We start from the raw sequence: 25,529 nt of genomic DNA, 5'->3' as shown, positions 1-25,529 counted from the left end.
GCACAGGAAACATCATGTTTTTGGAATATAACACTTGTCTGCTTTCTTGCTTTCCCGTTATTAGCCTTTGCTTATGTGATGAAGTCATCATGTAACTTTTGGTCCACAGGGACTAAACACTTTCTAGTCTCTAAAAACATCTGCCAGCTAGCACAGCCAAAGTCACAGACACTTTTGAAAGCATAGGGTGGATATTCAGTGGCATATAAGAGGGAGACGCAGTGGCTGGGAATAGCTGTTCCTTGGAAACTAACAGCTGAAGGCAACTTTGAAAATTGAAAAGGTTTCAAGTAAGGTTACTCTTTTGGCTAGGGAGAGATGAAAACTTCATTTATTAAAGCTGGTTCACCTAGTGAAATCCTAGCTACAGTGATTTAGTGGAATAAACTTGCAGAAGGACCCAGTTTAAAACCCATGAAAATAATTTCAGATGTATGTTTGTTCTCTTTCATTTACACTGACTTTTTGTTTGCTGGCCTGCAAAGCCTGACCAAAAAGTTGTATACAAAAAGTATTAATACTCTGGATATCCTTTACTTTTGTGGTTTTGATTACAGCTTAAGGCAGAGTTTCCCATTCTCTTGGAAATGTGTGTATAAATTAAGATACAGATTTCAAATGATGACTTCAATTAAATTTAGCCATGGCATAAATGGATTCTATTTAAAACTATATTATGCTACTGATTTTATGCAAGGATTTAATAAAGCCCAAAAGAATCTGTACGTTCAAAGAATTTGCATTTTGGCATCACAGGTTATAGGAGTGAAATAGTTGGCTTGCTCTTCAGTTGTGCATTCGCCTGTTCAACTGCTAAATCAATGAGTCCTGCGTGGAGAGCTCCAGCCAGGCGGTGATTACGGGCCAGATCATCAGAGTCATGAAGAACGACTAAAAGTTTGCCACCAGCTTAGGCAACTGGAAATATCTGTTAACTACAAGCAAAACTTGGCACTGATCATCTGTCAAAGCCCTACATAATTTTAATTCTGTGCACTTGGCTGTCTCATGGATGGCTGAATATCTGCTGAAGAACAAAGCATCAGTGTGTGCTGCGTTAGAAAAAATTGCTAAAGGGCCTCTGTTTTTTCCTGCAGACGTTGAATTGTAATCACCATCAAGTCCATTTTATTATCAAAGTGTTTATACAAACTGGCAGCTCTTCACCTCTAAGTTGAGCCATACTGTTTGTATTTTCCAGCTGAAAGAAAACACGAAATACAAGCAAACAACAGAGCATGAAAAATAGCTGTGCTGTGAAATGTGTGTCCACAACATGTAGGAAAAAATTGCCAGATCTGAGTATAATATGGTTGGTTTTCTCCTTGAGCTCTGAGGAAAACAATATTGACTGCCAGAGCAGTTCAGCTCTGAACCCAGTGTTTAGTAATGCTGTGGTAGAGATGGGGAGCCTAGTGAGAGAAGCTCACCAGACGGAGGCCAAAGAAAGGATGGACCAAGGCTCGATTATTGCAAGCATATTGAGGCCATTTATTCAGCCTCAGCGACGGAGGAATGGCAGGAGAGCCCTTCTGCTCCGGAAAGTCCTGCCATAGTGTTGGGCATGTCACTTGGGAGAGTGGTCTGGGACTTGCTGGAGCTTAGGTGGGAAGGTGGCCTCAGTACCACTGCCCCTGCATCCCTGCAGACATAGCATAAGGCTCAGCTGCGTGTTCAGCTCTCAAGATTTTCCATGGCACTAGGAGGCTAGAATTTTCTAGTGAAAAAAAAAAATAATAAAATCAAAAGCTCTGGTTCTGAGATGGGTGTTCCCAGATGCTTTGAGGTGCTGCTTCTGCTGTACACAGCTCCCGAGAGCAACCTCAGCGTGTGCCAGAAAACCAGCAGTGGTAGGGCACCCTCAGCTGCATAACTGTGTTCCGGCTGGCACCCAACATTTAGCCTCCAACAGTACCTGTGGATCACCACTTCCACTCTGAAGTTCTGCTGTCTTATTACAACACTGTTTGCAGCTCCTGCAACTCCTGTTTGTCACAGAAACAAAATCAAAAGCCCCACAGCCCCTGGAGCTAATGCATCCCACAGCAGTACCCTATGGGATGCCTGGGTTGGTGTCTCCATAGCCATCTAGTCATACATGTGGGTTAAAGAGAATGGGATGCAATGTCATTTTGCTAAATTTTCTGGACTGAACTGAAGTATTAAAAAAGAGACTGTGTTAAACAGGACTTTCTTTTTAGTAACTGTAACAGCAATTCATCTTCTGTATGCACAATGCTTAAAACAGATGATAGGTTTTGCAGCCACTTTGTGAAAACGATTGTGTACTTGCAAGGCAGAGTAGTCCATTTTAAATGATTTAAGAACAGTGATTATCTAAAATGGGCTATTAATCACTGCATCAATTAATTTGTGTGGCTTTCCAAAGATAAGTAAGTCTTTCGCCTCACTGATGGTTGTGAACATGAGGGACAAGCGTTCTTTAAGGAAAACGTGAGCGTTTCAGAAGCTGGGGGGTGGATGTGCCACACCTCTGGTGTGACTTCTGGAGGTGGGAGCTGTCAGTGACTTCATGGAGCGAAGGGGAGCTGCAAGGTTCAGCGCCACCACAGAAATGGAGTATGAGCCTAAGAGAGCTGCTTGTTTTATAAGAAAGCCGCAGCAGAGCTAGGAAGAGAACATGGGTCTCCTGACTGCCTGGACTGTACGTGGCATTAATCATAAAATAAATTTTCCTCTGTGTATCTCTGATAATGCTTTTCAGCTGTTAGCAGCCCTGTCTGCTTACCCAACATTGTCCTCATACGTCTTCATGCTAGGTCACGTGCTGCTTACACTCACGATATAAAAAGTAAATAAATAAAACCCAGGCATCAGATCACCCAAGTTCGTTACGGATCTTGGATCTGGTGAGGTGAAAGTCTCATGCGGTATCCTGGTGTGCTACTCAGCCTCCCCAGATGGGTTAATTTTAAAGTGATCATTTGGCACTAACCTGGAAACACACGACAGCCTTCAAAATCAAAACAATCTGTTTAGGCAGGTGGGGAATGAAACCAGCCCTAATGGCTATAATGATTTTCTGTGAAGGCCCCAGGCCTCATTTTGTCTCTGATAGCAATATAATCTTTTATAGCGTCTGTGAAGTTTCCTAATAAATAAATGTTCCTCATTCCTGGTGGTTGAAGATGCTGTACAGGTGCATCATGAAAGTGCATTGACAGACTGTCGGGTTTCAATTCAAGACCTCTTGTCAAGATCATTTTACAAGATATTTCAAAGGAGTATACAAGAAATAAAAAATAAAATAAAATAAAATAAAATAAAATAAAATAAAATAAAATAAAATAAAATAAAATAAAATAAAAGCGGTGTAGCCATAGCAGGGATTTGGTAATAGATTCCCTTTCTGTCTGGGAGTTGTTAGGGTTATAAGCTGCATCAGTTTTCCCAAATTCTTTCAGCTTCATAATTAGCAGTGTTTGCAAATGTGCCTTTAGATTGGCAAGTGGGGAGAAAATGAAAGAAGGTGAGTAAGAACTATGAAGGACAGAGGAAGAGCAGCTCCTACAGAAGGTTTTCTGTCGGTCCAGCCATTCCTCACCTATTCCCTCTCTTGGTTGTTTTTCCAGACCTAGAAATGGGATTAAAATAAAGGGGAGAGGAAGGAGATGGGTTCCTCACTTGCTAAAAATGCAGGGGACTTCCCTTTTCCCCTAGTAGGGTATTTTTAGAAGTTCCAAATTCTGTTTTATTATCTATGGGAAAGAGAAACAGTGCACTTCCCTGCAGCTCGCGTCTAACATGATGGAGGTAGAAATAATAAGGCAGCAGTGGACAGAGCTAAAATACCCATTTAATTATTGGAAATTTAAGCTGCAGTATCAGGTAGGAAACTTTACCTGTATGCAGGGTTGTATCTTGCTGCCTTAAAGCACTCCATGGTGTAAGTCCCAGCGGGATCACCAACTTTTAAAGTTATCCTCACAAAATCCCTGTGAATCGTTCTTCCCTGGTTTACAGGTAGATGCAAATACATCAATATGTGGGATTTTAAACCAAATCGGAGTGACTTCATCAAGTCTCGTATCAGTCCATGGCAGAGATGGGATAACGATGCTTGGCGGTCTGCCTTATTTTTTCATGCGTGGCCCAACTCATCCGTCACACTGCACCCTGTACAGCATCTGCCATAAAGGAGACAATAGATAGCACTTTTATCTCTGTGCTCTCTTTTCTAATATATTTTAACTGTGCTCCCTGTTTGCCACTTCTTCACAGAGCCTAAACCCAGCAGACAAGGGTTTCTCTCCCCCCCTTTTTCAGTGATGACTGTGGCAGGGCATGTTAGTGTGTAACACAAACAGCGTGGCAGATTCTCTCTATAGGGTTTATTTCAGTGCCTCGTCACACGGCTATGAATAATGAGTTCCTGCCCTTGTATACTGTCCACACTGAGAGTGCTCAGAAATCCTAAGCTGTTTTCATACTGGGGACTTCCATAAATATCTGATCCCGCGGGGATGGCAGAGTTGTGGCTGACAGCAATCATGAGTAACCCCTTAAAAGTCATCCTAATGGAAAGTTTAAAAGTTATGAATAATCCTGTTAAATGAAGGAAAAAAAGTGATTTATCTTAAAATATTTAGAGCAGATGCATCATTTGAGCAATAAACCAATGATGTGCCTGATTTAGAAATGTCATAACTTCAAAGAAACTGAGTCAGTAGTTCAGCATGAAGTGACATTGCTTCTGCAGCAAGGGAAGCAACCCCGCTTTCCCAAAAGCAATCGGAAATACAAATTGTGTACACCCAAAAATAAATAGTGTGAAATAAAAACATGTGAAATGACTTAGACATAAGAAGAGGATTGCCCTCCCCAGGTTTTCATCTGTTCGCTTTGGAACACAACCACTGCTTTCCTCAGAAGGCATGCTGGCACTGCAGTACCAACACACTTTTCCCTGCTGGGCTGGCCTTGGAAGAACCATCCTGAGTTCTGTACACCACTGAGCCCATCTTCTGCTCGTTGGGTGCAGTGCACGCTCACTTTTATTGATGGCAGCCCCTGCTACCTTCTTACCAGAGATAAATGTTTCTAGTAATGTTGCACATAAGCTTAGACACAACGCCAAAAAGGATTCCTCTAAAAATCAGGCCTCCTATTTATTGTAATGACTGAGAACAAATGGTCTTTTGCTGGTGGTACCGTGAGCAGATGACAGCTGAACCCGTTGTGTTGGCTGACAGCTGACACACACGGCTCAGTGTGGGCTTGCCCTGGCCTGAGAGGGTCTGCAAGAGCCAGCGTGGCTTTTAGGCAGCGGGTGCTCTGCATCACTTCTGCCATGCCCGACAGACACCGGTCCGCCCCGTTCTTACAGACAGGCTCCACGTTCTCCCTGGCACAGTCTGCTCTCAAACTGTGTCTGGCTTGGAGAAAAAGGCGGCAGGGTGACCGCATGGCTCTCTGCAACTGCCCGAGGAGGTGACATGCAGAGGGCAGCTCCAGCCCCTTCCTGGTAGCCGATGACAGGACGTGTGGTGGCAGCACGAAGCTGTGTCAGGGAAGGGTCAGGCTGGGTGTTAGGAGCAGTTTCTTTGCCGTGAGGGTGGTCAGACACTGGGACAAGCTTCCTAAAGAGGTGGTTGATGCCCTGTGCCTGTCAGTGTTTAAGTGGCATTTGGACAATGCCCTCAATAATACGCTTTGACTTTTGGTTAGCCCTGAAGTGGTCAGGCAGCTGGACTCGATGATCTTTGTAGGTCCCTTCCAACTCTAAATTCTGAAGTTGTTTTTCACAGTCACTGCCATTAGAGACGTGTTACTGATGTTGAACCAGCACCGCCCGCTCCTGTCCACCCTGAAGATGCAGAGGTCCAGCTCCTTCCTCGCTGCAGCAGCCCCTGGCATGGGGCAGTTTTGATGTCCCCTCGGTTTTCCTTTCTAACGTTCAGCAACCCCAACTCAGGCTGTAATTAATGACAGTCCTGCCCCAAGCAGCTTGGTAGTGGGCCCAATCAGCCTGATGTCATTACTTCGCCATGACAATTTTCTAACTAACTCCATGTGATATTCCATCTGTTTGACACTATTAAAAACTTTTTTATATAGCCCGTATTATTGTAGTTGCCGAGCTCCCCACAAACATCACAGTGAGGAAGGGAAGTGCAGTTATACCCACCAAGGCACAGACAGACCATGACCTGCCGAGATCACACAGCAAGTCTTATCAGGGAATTAAACACAGAGCTCTAAAGCCCATGGCCAGCTCTCTAGCTGTACGGTACATTAATACAGAGAATCAGGATGCTCCTGAATGTGCAAGCAAATACCAAAAGTATAGGATTGTATGTGAGAATTTTATTTTTTAATAAATCTCACACTATTTTTAATAAAGGCAAGATTATGTGCGTGGTACCCCAGGAAAAAAAAAAAAAAGTTAAAAACACCACTTTTTTGGTTCCTGTCTGAAGTAATTTAATAATGGTGCAATTACTCCTTGTTGTTGGTCAGGCATAGGTGAGAAGCCATTTAATCCTCATGCACCAAGAAGTCTGAAGTTAAATTTGGTTTGATAAGTGTTAAGTTAAAGCACAAACGTGTGGATAAGGACCCTAAAGTGAGCTAAGTGGCCCTCAGTTTTATTTCCTAGAGCTTGCAGCCATGGGATTTTCTTTCTACTTTACATTAAATAAGGTGTGTGTTAATGGATGGCCCACCAAAGGCATCCCAAATTCTTGCCTGGTCTGTAGCAAAGAGCAGCATTGCTGTTTTGGCATTTGAACACAGTTAGGAGCACAAAGACTTCTACCTCTGCATGCATACACTAACTTGGAATGAACTTTGTACATCTGTGCTGTAGAGAGATGTTTAGTAGCCTTCTGGTACTTTCTGAGTATAAATATTCTGATCACAAAAACACCAAGAATATATTAATACTACAAAATCTGATTTTTGGTCTACAAATGCAGCGCAGAGAGAGGGGGAGAAGAGAAACGCCTTAGCTTTTGCTTGAGATTTCACTTAGTCCCAGATTAACTCTTAAATCTTGATTTATTTAACTCCATGAATATCTTCCTGTAATGTGCACAGATTACATTGTAAAATCTCTTCAAAGGTCAATTTAGAACAGTCTGAGCAAATAAACACAAAATAAAAGAAAAGGCACTGGGACTGGTGTGTATCTGAGACCTTAACAAAAGGTATGCTAGCTTAATTTGAGCCAGGGGAGCTGAGTGAAGATTGTGTTTAACCAGATATGCTGGCAAAAATATGCTTCAGAAGAGCCAGAACCACATGTGGCCATTCCTCTTTAATTGTGCTTGTTTTAAAAGATAGGTCTTTAACATTTACCCTATCCATGCTTGCTGTATCTTTATGAACTGAAAATAAAAGCTCCCCAGGCAGTCATACTAAGACCTCAAACCTAAATTTTTTCAGCTGAGTCAAAAGCAAAACCTGTGTTGAATCTGCCCCATGCATTTCTTCATTTCTTTTCTTTTTTTTTTTTTTTTGACTTGTCTGCCTTTTTTTTTTTCTTTTTTTTCCGAGTCCCCAGGCCAGTCCTAACCCAGGAGAGAGTGTTTTGATACTAAATGTATCTCCTTGGTGAGGTCAAAGGCAGTGGCAGCAGTGCTACTGGTTCGAAGGCAGCCTGCTGTAATAAACTACAAAACCCAAAAGTACGCTCAGCAATAACAAAAGCATTAACCGCTGACCCACAACTTGGTGAAATTCAATCCCACCATTAGGCAAACATGAAAATGAGATCCCAGAGGAAGGAAGGTTCAGATGTTCAAGTCCAGAGAAATTGGGTGAGGAAGACAGACAACTAGATGGAAGTTACTGCAAACTGAGGAGAGGTAGAGAAGCTGCCAGCTCAACACAGTAGGATCTTTTAATAACATAAATTTCAGCAAGAACTTAGCAGTGTTTTTGCTCCATTCTGGAACAAAGCAAACTGAAATGCTCAGTGGCAAAGACATCCTTCCACCATTTTAGGGATGTGTTTAATCTGATACAACTTCATTTCACAGGGATTGTTGCTTCAGATCTTCATGTTTCCAGATTTGCTTTAATTAAACGTTTGTGTCAAAGTGCAGGTGTCACTGGAGAGCTGGATTGTTCCAGGAACCTGAAAGCACCAAGCACCCACGTCTGACTCAGTTTTCTCTTGTGTCAGATGGTTATGGTTTTGCACTGGTGTAACTGAGGATATTTCAGTGAGAACCCGGTGCCAAACTCATGACCCCATAGAAAATACATTGTGAATCTCGTACATTTAAGAAAGTGGCAGCGGGTCTGGATGCTGTAAGGATTTCTACTTGCAGTGTGCAGCCATCATTAGCAGGAAGCTGGAGATGGGGGTACTGGCAGGACTGCACCTCAGTTGTTGTTATAGTGCATTGCTTTTTTCCCCAGAACACACTTACTACAGATGACCATTCTCCTGAAGACAGCTTTACCCTGAACCCCGAGGACAGAAGAGAATACCCTGATCTCCAGGCTGCCCACCGGCCATTCCCTAAGCAGCGATTCAGGCAGGAAAACGGGCACACGTCCTTACAAAGAGATGGACCCAGATCTTTCCTCCTGGATCTCCCAAACTTCCCTGACCTGTCAAAAGCAGATATCAATGGGCAGAATCCCAACATTCAGGTACAAATTTTTGTTAGCATGTGATGTTTTATGAAGCTACACAAGATCATTTTACTGAGCCAAGTGACCTTTCAGCCTGGCTTCCATGTTGTGCAGTCAGTTCTCTGCCTCTCTACCCAAGAGAGGTTATATGTACCCTCTGTCTGAATGCCCAGATTTCAGTTTTTTTTTCTTCTGAATTTCTCTTTGGATATTGTTGATTGCATAATGTAGATATCAATATAGACCTGTTTATGATACTAAAGCCATCTTTGTTTTTGCATTTTGGAACATATTATCTTTGATATTAAATGGGTATTTTAAATTCTGTTTTCAACTCTGCATTGTAAAATTTGTTTATGAACAGATTCTCTTTTAGCATGCTATTATAAAATACAATCCTTCCCAAAGGTTTTAAGAAAGTATGTCTTTAACTTTCATCTTAAAATATGGTCTGCTGTATGGAACGAAGACTTAAAGTTAATTTCTGCAGCAGCTGCCTGGAATAATAAAAATAAAAAAAAAAAAAGTTGTCTGCAAATAAACTTTGTTATATGTTATTCCTAAAACTATTCTTGAGCTTGGAATGGCCTCTTGCAAGCCACTTGCATCTTAAAACTTCAAGGATTAGAAAGAGGAAAAAATGAGTGATTTGGTTTTAATTCAGAGCCTTAAAGCAAAATTGGCATTAATAAGCAGTCTTTTTTAACCAAAACAATAAATTGAAATGTTGTTCTGCCTAAGATGTGCTTATAAAAACAATACGCTAATAGAACGAGTATTCTGGTTAGATAAATTCCTGGCTTCTTACAGTCCCCCAGCCCACAAAATTACCATCCTTTTGATATGTCTAAGAAGTACATACATAAAGATATAAAAGATCTATTCGTGAGAGAACAAGCTGTCTCAAGTCAACGCTCCATTACTTCATAGATGGCTTGCAACGTTAAGAAGTCTAACAGCTTTGGATCAAGTGCAGGTCCAACACTCGACAGGCCAAGGTAGTAAACATGTTCAACATATGGTGCCTGTACGCATCTCGCATGCTGGGAGAAGCCTTCCAGAAAGCCTTAGGAAGGGAAGGTGGGGAAGCTGTAGGGGCCCCAGGTTGTGGCAGGCGGTGAATGGTGTAACATCACTATTTGAACAGTATGCAAACCACGGAGGAGGACAGGAGGAAACAAAATCCTTCTCTGATTCATGACAGTGTTTAATGTTTAGACCTAGGGAATAGATAAATGAGTGGAGGATGGAAACATTTCCCTGGCTTGTCTTTACAGTAACTGCTTCTGCTGTGAACTCTTTTTCCACCACCTGATGCTGGAAATGTGTCAGCCAGCTAAGTCAGCAGTTTTGCTGGACTCTGAGAACTGGAAAGCCTAGTCCTGTAAACTGGAAAACATTGGGCAACATTAATAACAGAGCTCTTACGCACAAGGATCAACTCTTTCAGAAATAGGCTCCTTACATTCTGCTTTATATTTAGTCTGCTTACTCAGGTGCATAAATAGGGATATACAGAGCTTCCTGAAGTTCCTGGTTGACTGTCCTACAGCAGACCAGGCATTACAGAGAGAAAGCTGCCATTAATTCATTAAAAAGTCAATGGAAGTTTATTTCTTTGCTTGACGGTTGTAAAAGATGGTCTTTTTTTTTCTTGTGGGGAAAAAAAAAAAAATGATGTCTAGTGAATTCTTGCTCATTAACCAATACTTTACTTATCTGAATGGAAATAATGACAGTTGTTGACTTGTAAATTTCTTGTCACCTCTTTGACAAGTGAAAGCAGAATCAATACTCGTTTTTCTTTTTCACAATAGCTTTGGGCTCTGTAAGTTGCAGTTCTGAGGGTGTTAACTGAAGAGCCTTCGCAGGACAGTGATACACAGGACGTGGTTTCACAGTCATGAACCAAACGTCTGTGGAGATCTGACCTGTTGTGTACATGCATTGTAGTATACAGCAGGGTGGAATTTTGAATGAGCACTGCTGGGTGAGCAAGAAGATAGAAAATCAGTCTCTGCTGCAGCTAACATGGTTTGACATCCCCGATGACTTTGCATCCAGCCCTCCACGTGCTGTGTGCAGTCTAGAGACAATTTGTGTGGCTTCTTGGGAAGAGGGGCACTGTCTGCTCCAGAGGACAGCCACCAACCTAGAAAGTGTCAGCTCACTGCCAGATCAGGCACCTGCTTGCAGTTAGAAGAGGACAGGAATATGTGAGTGGACATAACGAGCAGTAGGTGGAAAAAGCATTAGAGGCAGCTGGTGAAACAGCAGCAGGGGACTGGTTGTGAGACATCAAGCCAGCCTCTTGCCTCTTTATGACAGGAGTCAGGATAAAGGTGACCCTCGTGTTGCACAGGATAACAGTGCTGTGAAGTCCATGGTACTGTAGCAAATTAATATTTTGTGTCCCGGGATTTGGTTGAAAAGGAGAAAAAAAAACAAACAACAGCTATGTGTTAATCTAGTACAATGGCCACATTTACCTCTCATGGACCCCACAGCCTCTTTTCTCTTTGCTACTACAAGTCTGTGTAGACCAAAAATAACATTTTAAAGGGAAATTGTACCTGGAAATTTAAAAAACCTAATAAACAGATGTAAAAAATCAGCGTAAGAAAGCAAATTGAAAAGATACTCTGGTGAGTTTTCTTTATGACCTTTCCTTCTCCAGTTTCCTGCAAGAAGGTAATTGCAGTATCATACCCTAGTTGTGTTCAGTTTCAGGGAGGAAGGTGTGGATATCAGAACACAATCACAGGAATTCAGAAAATTAACATGTCCCTAGACTACTACTGTGTTTATCAGGTGATAATCAAGTATAAGTATAGTGGACTGTCTTCTAGAAAAACCTCAGGAGCAATAATCAGAGCAGCAGTAATGCAAATGTTATTTGACCCTATGTGTGCAAGACCAGGATGACACTTACTGGTCTTTCTGGTAAAGGCTGGTGCTCCAGCCTTGATAAATTTTGCATCACTTCAAGGGAAGTTTTATGCTTTAGCACTACTTTTACACTCATTGTTTGAGAGTAACTGCAAGGGCTGCTGTTGTGCAAAGGAGGGCTGTTTGGTTTGAGATATTTGATTTTCTTGTCATTTCAACTATTCTGTCAATGCCTGGAAGGCTTCAGCAAGAGAAGATGATTACAGAAACTGATCGCACCTTTTCTCTGGATTTCCTCACATGAGGAATAGCCCTTTTGCGTAGGTTTGCACTTCTTTGACTAGCTGAGGGATGCTATTAAACTAGCTGAGGGATGCTATGAAGACCGTGTAAATACAGGGTTGTTCAGAGTAGGACAGACTTGTTCCTACTTGTTCTAGGTAACACAATAACGCCATGTGGGGGATGTATAGGAACCTGCTTGTTTTCCATTTCTGATGTTTTTTTTTCTCATCTCTTCCAACCAGACTTCTACAACCTCTCAGCTCTCCTTTGAGACCCTGGGCCCTGTGTCTTTCACCTTCCTGGCCATTCCTCTGTTTGGAACCTGATGCCTCATCACGCAGTTGAACTTTTTCCCATGTCTCTCCTCTTTGCTTTTCACTCCTGATTTTTCAGGCTTGTGTAGGTAGAGTGCTGCTCTCTGTTGTCCCAGTGCTTTGCTGCTTTCCTAGCAGTGCTGGGTACCTTGACAAATGAGAAGAAAATGGAAAACTCCCTATTGTTTGTCAGGGGAAAGTTTTTTATTGATATTGATCCATTTTGGAGAACTTGAATCTTGACCAAATTTCACACCCAGTGTACCTGAAATACAACTGGGTGAGTTCCAGCAGTGATGATTGATAAGATGGGTTCCAAGTAGAAACAGAGTTAGGTAATATTCCTGGCCTAAAAATGTGTTGGTGTGGCCTGGAAACTGAACTAGAAGAGGATATGATTAAACCTGTTTTGATTAGTATCCTCACTGTGAATTGTGGCATTGCTAACAATTGATAGGAGTGATTTCAAGGCAGAAGTTAACGCTGCCTGCTTGGTGATGTTACATGAGGCCTGTGGGCCAAATTCACCAGTCATACTACACTAGTGCTGCTTTGTTAGCTTTGTTTGATATCTGTTTGATATCTACTCAGTTTCTACCTTCCCTTAAAAAACAACAACAAAAACAACAAAAACACAACTCTACACAGAACCACCCACTCTAGGAAGATACAGAATACAGAGAAACAAGGCTGTGAGATCTGCTTTAAGAAATAACTGCAGACTTCAAAGTAACTCTTTTTCAGGTTCATCAATACCCATTCCCCTCACCTCCATCCATATCACATATTTTATTAGATATATTTCTAAGATAGCCTTTATATTTGTCATTTGAAGCTGCTGGCTTCACTGAACTGGAAAGCAACGCCCTCCCGGCATTGTCACAAAAGGCTCAGCAGTATCTGTAATACTGAGCTCTGACCAGCATTTCTCATCCCTAATCTAGCACAGTAAGAATTGGAGGGCTCCAGTAGGTAGCACTCTGTTCTTGTAATACTTCTAGGGCCTAATTCTTTGAGATGGTAGCAGCACAATTGTCCCTGTCATCAAACTAAGATGTGGACGAGCTGAAAGTGCATGTTCATTTTCTCGTTCCTCGGCCTGGGTCTGTACCGTGGAGAACTCCCTGCTCCAAAGACCATCTGCCTGGTCAGCCTGTCTGCTTCGCTGAGCGTGCTGCAGCACCAGAGCACAGCGTAGCCACGCCAAGAACTAGCTAGTCCTCATGGTGAGCTGGAGGGATTAGTCTTGGCAGAACAGGGTGCCGGAGGGCCATGGTTAAACAGCTTTCAATACAGAGCTGTTACCTCTGCATGTCATGGTGTAACAAGGGCTCGTCAGAGAGCGCAAAATTCAGAGCTGGGCTTGGGACCAGAGTATGAATTGTGGGATTCAGTTAGGCCCATCAGAAAGTGGAATTAAGACAGCATATAAGACAAATGTTAAGTTTTGAGTCGTGTTGTCTTCTTTTCTCCCAGCAAATGTCAAGGTCCTTCACTTTCCTTCCAACTAGTCCAGAAAAGTGTCATGACATAACCAGGAGTAACTTGGTATCACTGCTGATACCATTTTAGCTGAATCGTTATGTGGTGTGAACCTAAATTTATCATTTCAATACCTTATAATTAACTAATTTCTGCTCTGCTATTATATGACACTGCTGACTTGCACACCCACCTTGCAGAACGGCAAGTTCTGCACTGATAGTTTGCATCAGTTTCACAAAGGAAACAGAGGATAGCCATGTGGTAGACTCCACCGCTTGCACAATACTGCAAGTGTAGTTCTTCCTGTAACATAATCTTCCAGTTGCTTAGGGCAATGTTTACACCATTAAAGTGAATTCAGAAACATTGTCTCGGTAAACAGGACAAAGCACATAGAACTTTTTGTGCACTCCAGAAGGCGGGGATAATATTTATCTTCTGTATATTTTTGGCCAGGAGAAAATTGGATGTTGGTGTCTCAGGACATCTGTGCTTGATACACTTATTTCATTAGAAATTCATTGCAAATCTGTTGTTTTAATGTACCTATGCCAATTGTTTTTAACAATTTTTAGAGGAACATCCTTATTTATAGCTCAAACAACCATAAAAGAAATGGCTTCATTTTAGGCTTGAATACTTCTGGAGATGATTGTGGATTTATACAAGAACCACAGACATTTTGGGAAGTTTGACAAAAAAATAAATAATCATCTTTGCAGTTTTGATAATCACTGGAAGAGGAAGACAGGGAAAATGAATTCTTTAAAGCAGTCTCTGTGATAGAAATACTAAACAAGATCTATTTTTTAATTTTTGAGAGAAGATTTTTTTTTTGGAATAGTTACCCAGCATGAAAGCTTTTCCAGAGCTGTCTTAACCACTCCTTTTTCATGACTATAGTTCTAGATCTGTTTTCTTTTTTTCCTTTTTATAAACAATCCCCAGTATAGAAACCAATCAAACAAGATACATATTTATGTACCATGTGTATGTATATGCATGGTCATGGGCTAATGCTGTTAAGGCTAACATTTAAGTACCAGGAAGAATTCAGTGAATGCTAATTTTTCAAATTTTACATTGGGATAGGGGAGCAATTGCTCTCCTGAAGAAGCAGCCACTTCTCACACCACCACCCTAACTCTTGGGCCATACCATGAAGGCATTACTGGTGCCATTTACCACTATTACTACTACTACATGGAGGCATGACTGCTTACTGATCTCCTCACGGCCATCAGAAGGTGTCTTAGAGTTAAATGGGGCTGGGCAGAGCGTAGATGAGTCCCTGAAAATGAACAGAACTGGAGTCAACTGAAGTTGTTTTTTTTTTTAACTTTTCAAGAGTGGCACTTCAGGCAATCCCACGACACTGTAGAATTTCTTGCACTCTAGAGTTTTAAAGCCACGAACAAAAAACTTTGTAATCAACACTTAAAAAGGGGGAGGGAGGAACACTGGTGCTTGTCAGATTGCCACAATGGATTTTACTTTTTTATGTTCATTTTTTTAGATAGGCTATTTGAAAACAAAACAAAAGAAAAAGAAAAAAGAAAGAAAGAAAAAAAAAAAACCAACAATGCAAAAGGTTCTGCAAAACCTCTTTTGCTTAAACTGAATCAGCATCTTGAATAAGTATTTTAAATCTCGAATACCTTTGTTTCTTCTCATTGTACCTGGTTGAAATAATGGGAGTTTACCCTGACTCACAATCATATAACTACAGTTTACCAAAGCAAATGGAATGATTGTCAAGTGCTCCATGCCTTTTTTACGAGAGGGTTTTTTTGTTTTTGTTTTTTTTCCCCACTTTGCTGAGTCATTGCTTACAAAGTTAATGCGGTCTTAAAAATACTTGCTACCAAAGTACTAGAGTCATACTGATTTTCACATGGTCACTACCAAAGCCCTCTGACTGGCCAGTGGTGCACAGTGTTACCCACTCAGTAACATCATTTATTTTCACTTATTGTGAAAACTGTTTTGCTTGGGTCGAAGCAACAGTTCTGAATCCCTGAACTAACCCTGTTGTTTTCAAACTTATGAAATACATTTTAAATCTTGGTCTGCAGAAACTGAGGTTACTGAAGTAATCATCCTGATTCCACAGTTATGGGAGTAACATATCTCTTGTGTAAAGATGATATTAGGCTGACAACTGCACTTTCCCTTGTTCTTGCTCTTTCTCCCAGTGAGCTTCATAGTAGCCTCAAAGTTGTTTTGTTTCTATGTCTCTGTGTATGGTCAAAAGCAGAGCATGAAACAGATTCAAAGTGTCCTTTCTCCAAAAAGGAATACAATTTTCCTGGAGTAATGTCTTGAAAGACTGTTTTGTAAGTTTATAAATCATGAACACCTTTGTACATATTAAACGTTATGGGTATATCTGAAATTCACATCTGTGTCGTGGTTGTTTAGCCAGTCCAATGTAATCACTGAAGCACACCAACATGAAGCATCAGAGCATTTCATGATTTATCTATCTGTGGTCATGCTGTGCTTGCACAGTTGTGTAGAGCCAAGGATTCTGATGGCTAGTTCCTATTTCTACCTAAATAGCCACCTATATGTATGCAGAATATTTATCCAAGAGTTTCATATTTACACATTGTTCAGCACGAGTCACCAGGGACTCTCCCTATGCGGAATTATATTTATATTCATGATGCATGTGAGTGAACTGGGCAGAAAGCTATGAATCTCACCTCTGGGTTCTGCAGAAACCGTAAATGGACTGCATATGATTTTATGCCAAAGCTTAGAAGGAGGACCCACTTCAGCTGGCTCAGCAGCAAGTGATTTATATGGCACTGGCTGGAAGAGCTTCTGGCTCTCATCGCCACAGACAGTGGTTTCATGCAGCGGTGACATCCCATGCCGTGGTGCGATGGAAGCACGGGTGCTGCGAGGTGGGCAGCATGAGGGGGATGGCTGAGCTGCCACTAGAGGGCAAGGCAGATGCAAACAGCTTGACCCCGCAGGGACCCTGGGCTCTGTCTTCCACCTGCAGACCCGTGGAGTTATTTAGCCCCGTGCTGAGTCAGTCCCAGCCCTTGGAACAGGCTCTGCATGGTGGTGGGCTTCATGCTTGCCTCAGATTCAGCCCCAGCATATTTAGAGTAACAGATTTCGTTTTCTTTCTCCTGGTCATATATGTCCAGGTTTAAACATCTTTTCCCCATAAGGCAGAAAGTTCTGCTGCGAAGGTTTTAGGCACAGCATGGGTTATTATTTTGCACGGTATTTTTCCTAGCCTTTGTTCCAAGGTCTGATTCAGCAGAGGTAGCAGAAGGAATCACTCAGCCTCTGCATATCTCTGGGCTCAGTAATCCACATATGGTTTACAACAAGCTAACCCTACAGTATTACACAGCCCCTTTGCAAGGCAGCATCTCATTTGCCTGTGCCATGTAGAGGGTTCCCCAGTGACTAGGGGTGATGCTGACGGACGCTCCGGTCTGTTTTTAATCCCCCAGGTTACCATTGAAGTGGTGGATGGTCCTGACACTGAGACAGACAAGGACTTGCAGAAAGAGAGCAGCAAGCCTAGCTGGCCAGTCCCATCACCCGACTGGAGAAACTGGTGGCAGAGGTCCTCCACCTTGACTCGCATGAGCAGTGGTGACCAGGACTACAAGTATGACAGCACTACCGAGGACAGCAACTTCCTAAACCCTCTCGGTGGGTGGGATAGTCATGCACCCAGTCACCGAACGTTTGAGTCCAAGGAGCAGCCAGAGTATGGTGAGTTTGTGTTCCAGGCCTCTTATGGGCATCTTGGGATTGTAAAATGAGTTTGGGGGAAATGAAAATAGTGAGGCATTGCTGAAAGCAGGCCAAACAAAATAGAATTTTTCAACATGTGGCTTTTGTTCATCAGCTTTTAAATACAAATCTGTGCAGATGCACAAGCTGTACTGTGGTAGCTACATTCCACTAGTAAGTCTATAATCTTGCAAATCATACCAGTTATCCCATAAGAGGACCTTTTTTTAGTCCTAAGTGTACTTTTTTTAAAAGCAAAGGAAACAAGGTTTCATATTTATTTTTAGAGTAAGGATAAGTGCAAATTTAGAATCATGCAGCGGTTTGGGAACTAAAATGTAATTATTGGATAAATAAGCAAGATCTAAAACATGGTAGTGTTTGGTGGATACACAAATAAGAAGAATTATGTTGGTGCATGTGTGGGGAGTGGCATATGCAGCAGGAACATTGTGTATTTGCGTGTGTAATTCTCTTCCAGATGTGTCATGGCGAAAACAATTGTTTTCAGCTTGTTGCATGAAACAGTTGCAGAAACTAGAAACAGAGAGGAGCTACATTTATTCACTGCCCCGTTGGGGTGTAGCTATCCACAGGGAAAGACTCAAGGGAGGTGAATTAATATGCATACCCCAGGAGCCACAGGTATCTTACAGCCTCTCAGATTTCAGCTTTTATGTAAATAAATAAATAAATAAAATAAATCGGTTAGAGCAGGGTTTCAAAGCCACAGTATTTTTATCCTGGCACTTGTGTTGCATCACCTCGATATTGCAGAGGGGCTGTCTTGCATTGTTTCAGTCTTATTTTTCCCTGCCTAAGTCCTAGAGCCTTAACATTAGAGATGGCCTTTCCATGGAATGTTGTATTTAAATGTATACATATGTATTAAATTTTGTGGCCAGAAGATTGAAGTCTATCCCTTCTTTTTGCACCTGCATTTAGTCATGGGCACAATTTGTTGCCAAGAATTCATGTATTAGGTAGTTATTCATTTAGGCAAAATAAATTTTCTTTCACAAATAATTGTGGTAGAATTAAAATAATAAGAATTACAAATATCAAAAGAGGGAGAGCAGGTTGAGATCCAGCTGAAAATCCAGCTCTGTATATTTAATGTTAGATATTGTGTTTTCATGGTGCAGGATAAACACTGTGTAGGCAGGCCTGAAAATTATCCTCGAGCTCTCTGCCATACACCAGTGCACCCTACTAATTGCAAGAGACTCCTGGCCTTATGACTAGTGTAAAATGTTGCATGCCATTGGCATGCCAGGAGGATGCAGCAGCAGATCCTGTCCACTTTGATGGCTAGTTCCAGCCAGCAGACTGTTTGCACGTTTTACCTGCCCTCACCTCACCCCTGCCAAAAAGCATCCTGCAGTGCTCTGCCTGCCCACCCTGGCCTCCCAGGCTGGGCTCTTTGACAAGCATCACACCCGCTCATCCTTGTTCTTCCTCATCAGCCACGTGGAAAAAGAAAATCAGTCAGAAAAGGGCTGGGAAGGAGAGCAGGGCTAGTAAGGGAGGGCAGATCTCATTTTCCTGAGAGGTCATATGCCTCTTCAGACCGCTGCAGTGCCCTCCTGTTGGCAAAGCCCAGAATCATGGCTCTTTGCACAACGATTGTACTGCAGGGGCCATAATTCCACCCACACCTGACCAGTGGACACCTGGTCCAAGTGTGCTGACGTAGCAGTCGGCAGCGGTGTAAGAAAAGGAGAAACATGTAAGGTCCCTGCCATGAGGAACTCACATCTAGGCAGCTCGCTACGAGTGAGATGTATAACCTTCCCATACTCGCGGCAATAAATGTTTAATAGCACCCCACAGAGTTGTCGTCAGTCATTACATATGGTACAAATCAAGTAACGTGTTCTACTAACCAGCTCAGGAAGCCCACAGACAGCATGGCAGTGAGGGGGAAGCAGGAGCTGTGTGTAGCACGAGGGGCTGTGCGGGCAGGGATCTGTCCTGTTATCGTGCCTGTGCATACGCGGTCAGCCTATAGCTATAGAGAGAGACAAACCTCAGCTGGGGAGGCCGAAAGTCAGGAGGCTGCTGGGAATGAAAGTGAACTGGGATTGGTCTGTGCTGCATTTGGTGCCCTTTGCAAGGTGGGGTGTGCAGCCATTAGCTCAGCAAACACACGGGACTAGCTCTAAGGTGTTTAGATACTCACAGCATCACCAAGCCTCGGCAGCACAGACTTGGTACTGTTTGTCTTGGCTGTCTAGCAGAAGAGAATGAAGTCAGGTTTCCTTATCAGACGGCTCGTCCTAATAAAGAATCAGATTCGATGTTATTCAATAATTTGGATGAATCACTACAAATTGTATGCTGTTCTGGGTGCAAGGTGAATATGCAGACCCCTATATTCATGGCAGTATTCCTGAATATCTGTTTCCTGTTTAAGGGACTGAAAAACAAAATTTGCAATTTTCACACATGACCCTCAGCCTCCCACAGTCTGACATTCATTCTGTCCTAAAAATTAATTATGTAGGCATTGTTGTGCTATTGCTGTGTGTTTTGAAGCAAAGAAAAAGAAAATTTATCCTGTGCCTGATTAGTCTGTGGTCAGAAAACATATTCCTATATACAGGGAAATGATGTGAATAGATGTGTACTGTTAGTTCATGACCCAGCTTTGCAGCTGAGGATTCTCAGCTGCCAAAAGGTCAAAAGAGAAAGGAAATATTTTTTCAAATAATGCTGCATGCATTTCCCCGAGGAGCGTCAAGTGTGAAAACCGTTTAAACAGCAGGCTTAGGCCTGGCATTTAGCCCAAGCTTCAGGTAGAGACATCTGGATTCCATTCTTGTTTTGCCTTCTTAATAAAAAACACTACACAGTAGTTTGGGGTAGTAGGAGTTTTGTTTCTTCGTTTCCTTCCTCATCTTTGTTCCTGCGCAGATTACATTGATGGTGAGGGAGACTGGAGCCCGTGGTCCCTTTGCAGCGTCACCTGCGGGAGCGGCAATCAGAAGCGGACGAGGTCCTGTGGGTACGCTTGCACCGCCACCGAGTCACGGAGCTGCGACAGGCCAAACTGCCCAGGTTTGGTTTCACCCTCTCGGATTGCTGGCGGAAGGGGAGTGGGGACGGGGGGCAAAGGAGGGGGAGAACAGCCCTATGGCATGCAAAGCCAAGGTCCTATTTCATATGCTCCTTGGCTAGGTAGGAGTTTTTGGGGGAAGAGACATGCTGGTTCTCAAGGGCATTTGTGGAATGAAATGGCAGGTCCTTTGCTAGTAATAATGCACTGCTAGTTGCAGACTACTATCCCCTGGGACTTAAAAGACGAATACAGTTTTTTTTAGATGATGGCAGGCATTTTTGTTCACAGTACGTTTTGTATTCCAAAGGGTGTAATCTACTCTCATGAAACAAATTTGTATTAACTTTAGAGTTTCAAAACAGCCATGCTAACTGTTGCCTCAGTGAGCTCATATTTTGCTGGGCAAGTGAATGGATGTGCCTGTGTGGTGAACAAATAGCTCCCCCAGTTATGTGGCTTTTAAGTTTTGTGCCTAACATATATAGAGTTACTGTATGACTCCACATATATTAATATGAAAAAAATACTTTAAATAGCTGCTTGTGTTTGACCTAAGAGATTGTGTTTTTATTGGTCTACAAGAACTCCTGTTCTAGAAAGTCAACATCTATGGTCAGGTGGAAATGTCATCTCTCTTGCCATGTTGCTTGGTCAGTTGTAGAGAATTATAAACAGCAGGTTTGGTCCTGCAATAGCTGTGCACAATGAGACAAAGGAAAGTGTAATTTTTGGCTTGAATGCATTCAGACAATATGTCCAAGACAAGGAGCCTTTCCTTTGCTCCTACCCAACAGCTGGCACAAACATTTAAATGGCAGTAATGGAGGTGTCCTTACTGTCATACAGCTTTTGCTTTGCTGAAAGCAGGGCTGAGCACTCAAACCTACAGCATAAAAGTTAAAAGCTGCTATTGGAAACTTGTCTCGTGATGTTCTTAAAATGCTACTTTGGGCGAGTTCGCAATGCAGTGATGCAGTAGTTGCTACAATGCATGGGCTATATGCAGGTTCATTACTTAGCACGATCAAAGAGAAGTAAAACACATGCCAGGGTGGTATACATTTCACTGAGCTTACTTAATGACATAAAAAGGCAAATTTTTTAAACTGGAGGTCATTCTTTTTGATGGGAAGTGAAATGTCAGCAGTGCTGGGGAAAAGAGGTAGGAACCTTATAAGGCAGCTGGAGAGAAGTTTCACTCACAGATAGACTCGTGCATTCACTGCAAGATAATGACTGCTAGTTCAGCAGAAAAATACTGCTGGATTTTCTCATACATCCTGAAACTTCAATAATAAGGGGTTAAATCCAGAAGAAAGCATGTACTTCCCCAGCTATATTCTCCGGTATTTATTATCAGCTAGCATCAAACAGTGGCAAACTTGAAAGAACATATTATGTCATATAAGAGACCCCCAACGATCAGCAAGCAAAATATATTCACTCTTTGAGGCTGTGCTGACATTTTTAAAATGACAAGGGCAAAGCTCAGCTTCTACTGTTTATAATTCCAGCAGTGAATTACTTGTAATGGATTCTTGGGTATCTATTATTCTGCATCTACTGCTGGAGTTAAGGCAAAACCGTATGATAATTTTATTGAAAAGCTGCCTGAGGCTGTTTTGAAGCTTTGCAAGCCACTATTATGCCCTGGTTCAGGGGATCAGGAGAAAGTTCATTGGAGACAAGATGAACGGTGAACAGACTTCATTATTAACCATATAGTTATCATCTATTAAAGTGCTTCCTGCTCTCTGCAGAGGTTTTTAAGTCAAGGGTGGAAAAAAAAAGAAAAGAAAAAAAAAGAATAGTGTTCACATGCTTCTTTGAAGACATACTTGTTTTAAGGCTCCACAGCACAGACTGACAGACTGGGTGACATGAGGTTGGCAGGCAGGCCAAACTAAAACAGCCATGAAAGGATGCATACTTTGGAAGGATCCTTCAATATATTTTCTGGTTGTGTTATGTTTCTCTCTAATGATAGCAGATACTTAACTGGAGATTGCAGGAAGATCCTTATATTTTGAGATCCCAATTTATTATTTTATTGCTATAGCTAACTTCAGATTATTTCCCTGCCAAACAAAAGCAACTTGCGGAACTAGGAGAGGACAGGGTGGCAGGGAGATGGTTGATTTTGTTTTGTTTTAATAGGAAAACACCACCACCATTAACATGTTTGTCTTAGGGATAGAAGATACCTTCCGGACAGCTGCCACAGAAGTGAGCTTACTGGCTGGAAGTGAAGACTTCAATGCCACCAAGCTGTTTGAAGTTGGTAAGCAGCCTAGTCAATCTTTCAGTAGTAGATAAGAAACTTACTTAGATTTTCCTTTTTTGACTCTCACTGTGGGACTAAGGTTTTAAGTTTATCATTAAACATGTCAGTAAAAATTGTCATTTATTATCTTGCTTAAGTTTATGACCCGGACCTTAGCTCATTTTGATCATTAAATCTTTCTCTTCTTAACCCTTAACAAATTTCTGTGGCTCTTTTCTTGTAAAATAGTGAGTCTCTTCCCTAGTTCTGAAAAGTGCAGTAAGTCTCAACCCTAATGGAGGGAGAAAATCAAACACTGTTTAGCATTTTGCTGAAATAGCCTTGAATGGAAGATATTATAAAAGCATTTTAGTTAGTGCTGTCACACTAAAATAAATGGGGATAGCCAAAGCAATTTTGTAGGGCATGATCTATCTAAAACTTATCCCAACCTCTAAAACATTCCAATTTTATCCTTCCAATGAAGCCATAGTGTGGCCACTCTTAAACACTGTATGCTGGACTAATTGGATAAACAATGTACTCCACCACCTCCTTCCTATGGTGGTAGAGCACAACATTTAATGACAGCTGGGATACAACTCTTAAAACAACAGAAAGAAGAAGGACAGATTACTAAGTAAATATTTTGAAAGAATGTTTGCTAAAAGAGTTTTAGGCCCCAATCTTTGCCTTACTCCAGAGTCCTGTTAAGTAAGTGTGGAGCAAGATGTGCAAGGCTTTTTAAAGCCCATAGCCTGATACAAACACCTTAAACAACATTTCATGTAGGAGATGTTTAACCAGATTCTCTGAAGACTGTTGCAAAATAATAAAATGTCAGTATTAAATATACTACTAGTATATAAATCTCTTTAATCCCAGCTATAAGTCACGGCTGTGATACCACAAAGTCCCCCTAACATACAGACTCTCTGATATTATGTCACATATGCTCATTTAGAATCTGAATCACTTCTGGCTGCATTTGTGAGAAGTCAGCCAAGATCTCAGTCTCTGTGTCTGAACTACAGCTGCTTGAAATACCCCTTTGGGAAGATGCAGACCAAAGAGAAAAAAAGTATTTGCTAGGTAAAAGGCTGAATTAGGACTTAATAACAAATTTTAGAAAAAATAACCCAGGCTTTGCTTGCCATCTTGATGTTTACAACATCATGAGAAAATCTTTCAAAATCTGAATCTGCTGTTCTTAAAAGGTGAGTGTGTGGACTAGAGCTTTAAACCGAAGGTGGCCTTCAAATCTCTGTACAAGTTCAGGGAATAGAATTGCCCTATGTCAGTTCTGTTGCTTATAAAGCCGCGTAGTTCCTCTTGTGCTGCATGGGCATATCAGAGGCTTAGCTAGAACTTGCCAAGTGGAAGAAATGTTAAAGATTTGTGCTGGCATTGGTACTGCAATATAATTTGGAGTAGCGATGCCTGAGGACCTCAAAGTCAGTCACATGTTTGATTTCTCTGTCTGACAAGACAGCATATTAACACATTGCAGGCAGGGAGGAAAGCTTTTCTTACTGCCCTTTCTTTCTTAAGCAAAGCACTGGTGCTGAACAGTAATGCTTTACTCATTCGTCATGCTCATATGAACTGGGATGCTGCATAATGTATCTTAAGTTTTCCATTTCCTGTCCTTAAACAGACACTGATAGTTGCGAAAGATGGATGAGCTGCAAAAGTGAGTTCTTGAAGAAATATATGCACAAAGTGGTCAATGATCTTCCCAGCTGCCCATGCTCCTACCCCAGAGAAGTTGCATACAGCACTGCTGAAATCTATGATCGAATTAAGAGGAAAAACTTTCGCTGGAAAGATGCAAGTGGCCCAAAGGAAAAACTGGAGATCTATAAGCCCACTGCACGATACTGTATCCGCTCCATGCTCTCTTTGGAGAGCACAACGCTGGCAGCTCAGCACTGCTGCTATGATGATAATATGCAGCTGATTACCAGAGGGAAGGGGGCGGGTACACCAAACCTGATCAGCATCGAATTCTCAGCAGAACTCCATTACAAAGTGGACATTCTGCCCTGGATTATATGCAAAGGGGACTGGAGCCGATACAATGAAGCACGGCCTCCAAACAATGGGCAAAAGTGTACAGAAAACCCTTCAGACGAAGACTATTACAAGCAATTTCAAGAAGCAAGGGAATACTGAAAAGATTTTCCTCCTCTTCAGACAGAAAGTAGCATTCATTTCCTGGATGCCCAAGAACTGATAACGGCTGCTGCATTATCTCCTTGACAGGAGTTGATCAGTTTCTTTCTAATGAATGTATATAGTTGTAATATAATACATAAGTATTTTTCATAGTGTGTGTAATTTATAAACACGTATCTCTCTATCTCACACACACCTATTTTTGCATACAGACATACATAAAACCTGTCCTGGTAAGATTTTATACTGCAATAGCGTTCATTTAATAATGTGCATTTCATTTTATTCCCCAACTATAACATAAATACGAGATGGGGGGGTGGGAAGGAGTGGAGCAGCTGCCATCACCATCAAGCCCAAAGCCCCAGCTGAGGAGGGCACATATTTAAAAGTTATTATAAACAACAGGATTGAAAAATGTACTCTTCCATATGGGAATGGTTTACAAGATTAATGCACCTACGGCATCAGTTTTCTCCATAATTGATTTCATGAGTAGGCATATCTAAGAAAGGAAGATTTTATTTTTTTTTATGGAAGGCTAATACTTAAAAGTGAGTATAGTACCCTACTAGCAATTCTTGCTTGGATTTCTTCCTGTTACCCTCTAGCTCAGGTCCTTGCTGTCCATCTGGGGTAGGCCTGCAGGGAGGTGTAGCTGTGGTTTTCCTGTGGACAA

At 41.8% G+C, this 25,529-nt stretch overlaps 1 protein-coding gene across 1 annotated transcript in view; it reads left to right on the top strand.

Annotated features, from left to right (window-relative positions):
• Positions 1–24,847, top strand: part of ISM1 (isthmin 1) — a gene marked incomplete at both ends in the record, with an annotated part of 38,504 nt that extends 13,657 nt beyond the window's left edge. Inside the window, 5 exons of the mRNA XM_084283371.1 lie at positions 8,389–8,625; positions 17,060–17,327; positions 20,265–20,408; positions 22,601–22,690; positions 24,330–24,847. Coding sequence (XP_084139497.1) covers positions 8,389–8,625; positions 17,060–17,327; positions 20,265–20,408; positions 22,601–22,690; positions 24,330–24,847 — 1,257 coding nt within the window. The remainder of the gene's footprint in view (positions 1–8,388; positions 8,626–17,059; positions 17,328–20,264; positions 20,409–22,600; positions 22,691–24,329) is intronic.
• Between the last annotated feature and the right edge of the window lie 682 nt (positions 24,848–25,529).

The sequence above is a fragment of the Netta rufina genome (genome assembly GCF_964035555.1).
Source record: "Netta rufina genome assembly, chromosome: 3".
In the NCBI taxonomy this organism is placed as follows: domain Eukaryota; kingdom Metazoa; phylum Chordata; class Aves; order Anseriformes; family Anatidae; genus Netta; species Netta rufina.
This window is presented reverse-complemented; position numbering and strand designations above follow the sequence as displayed.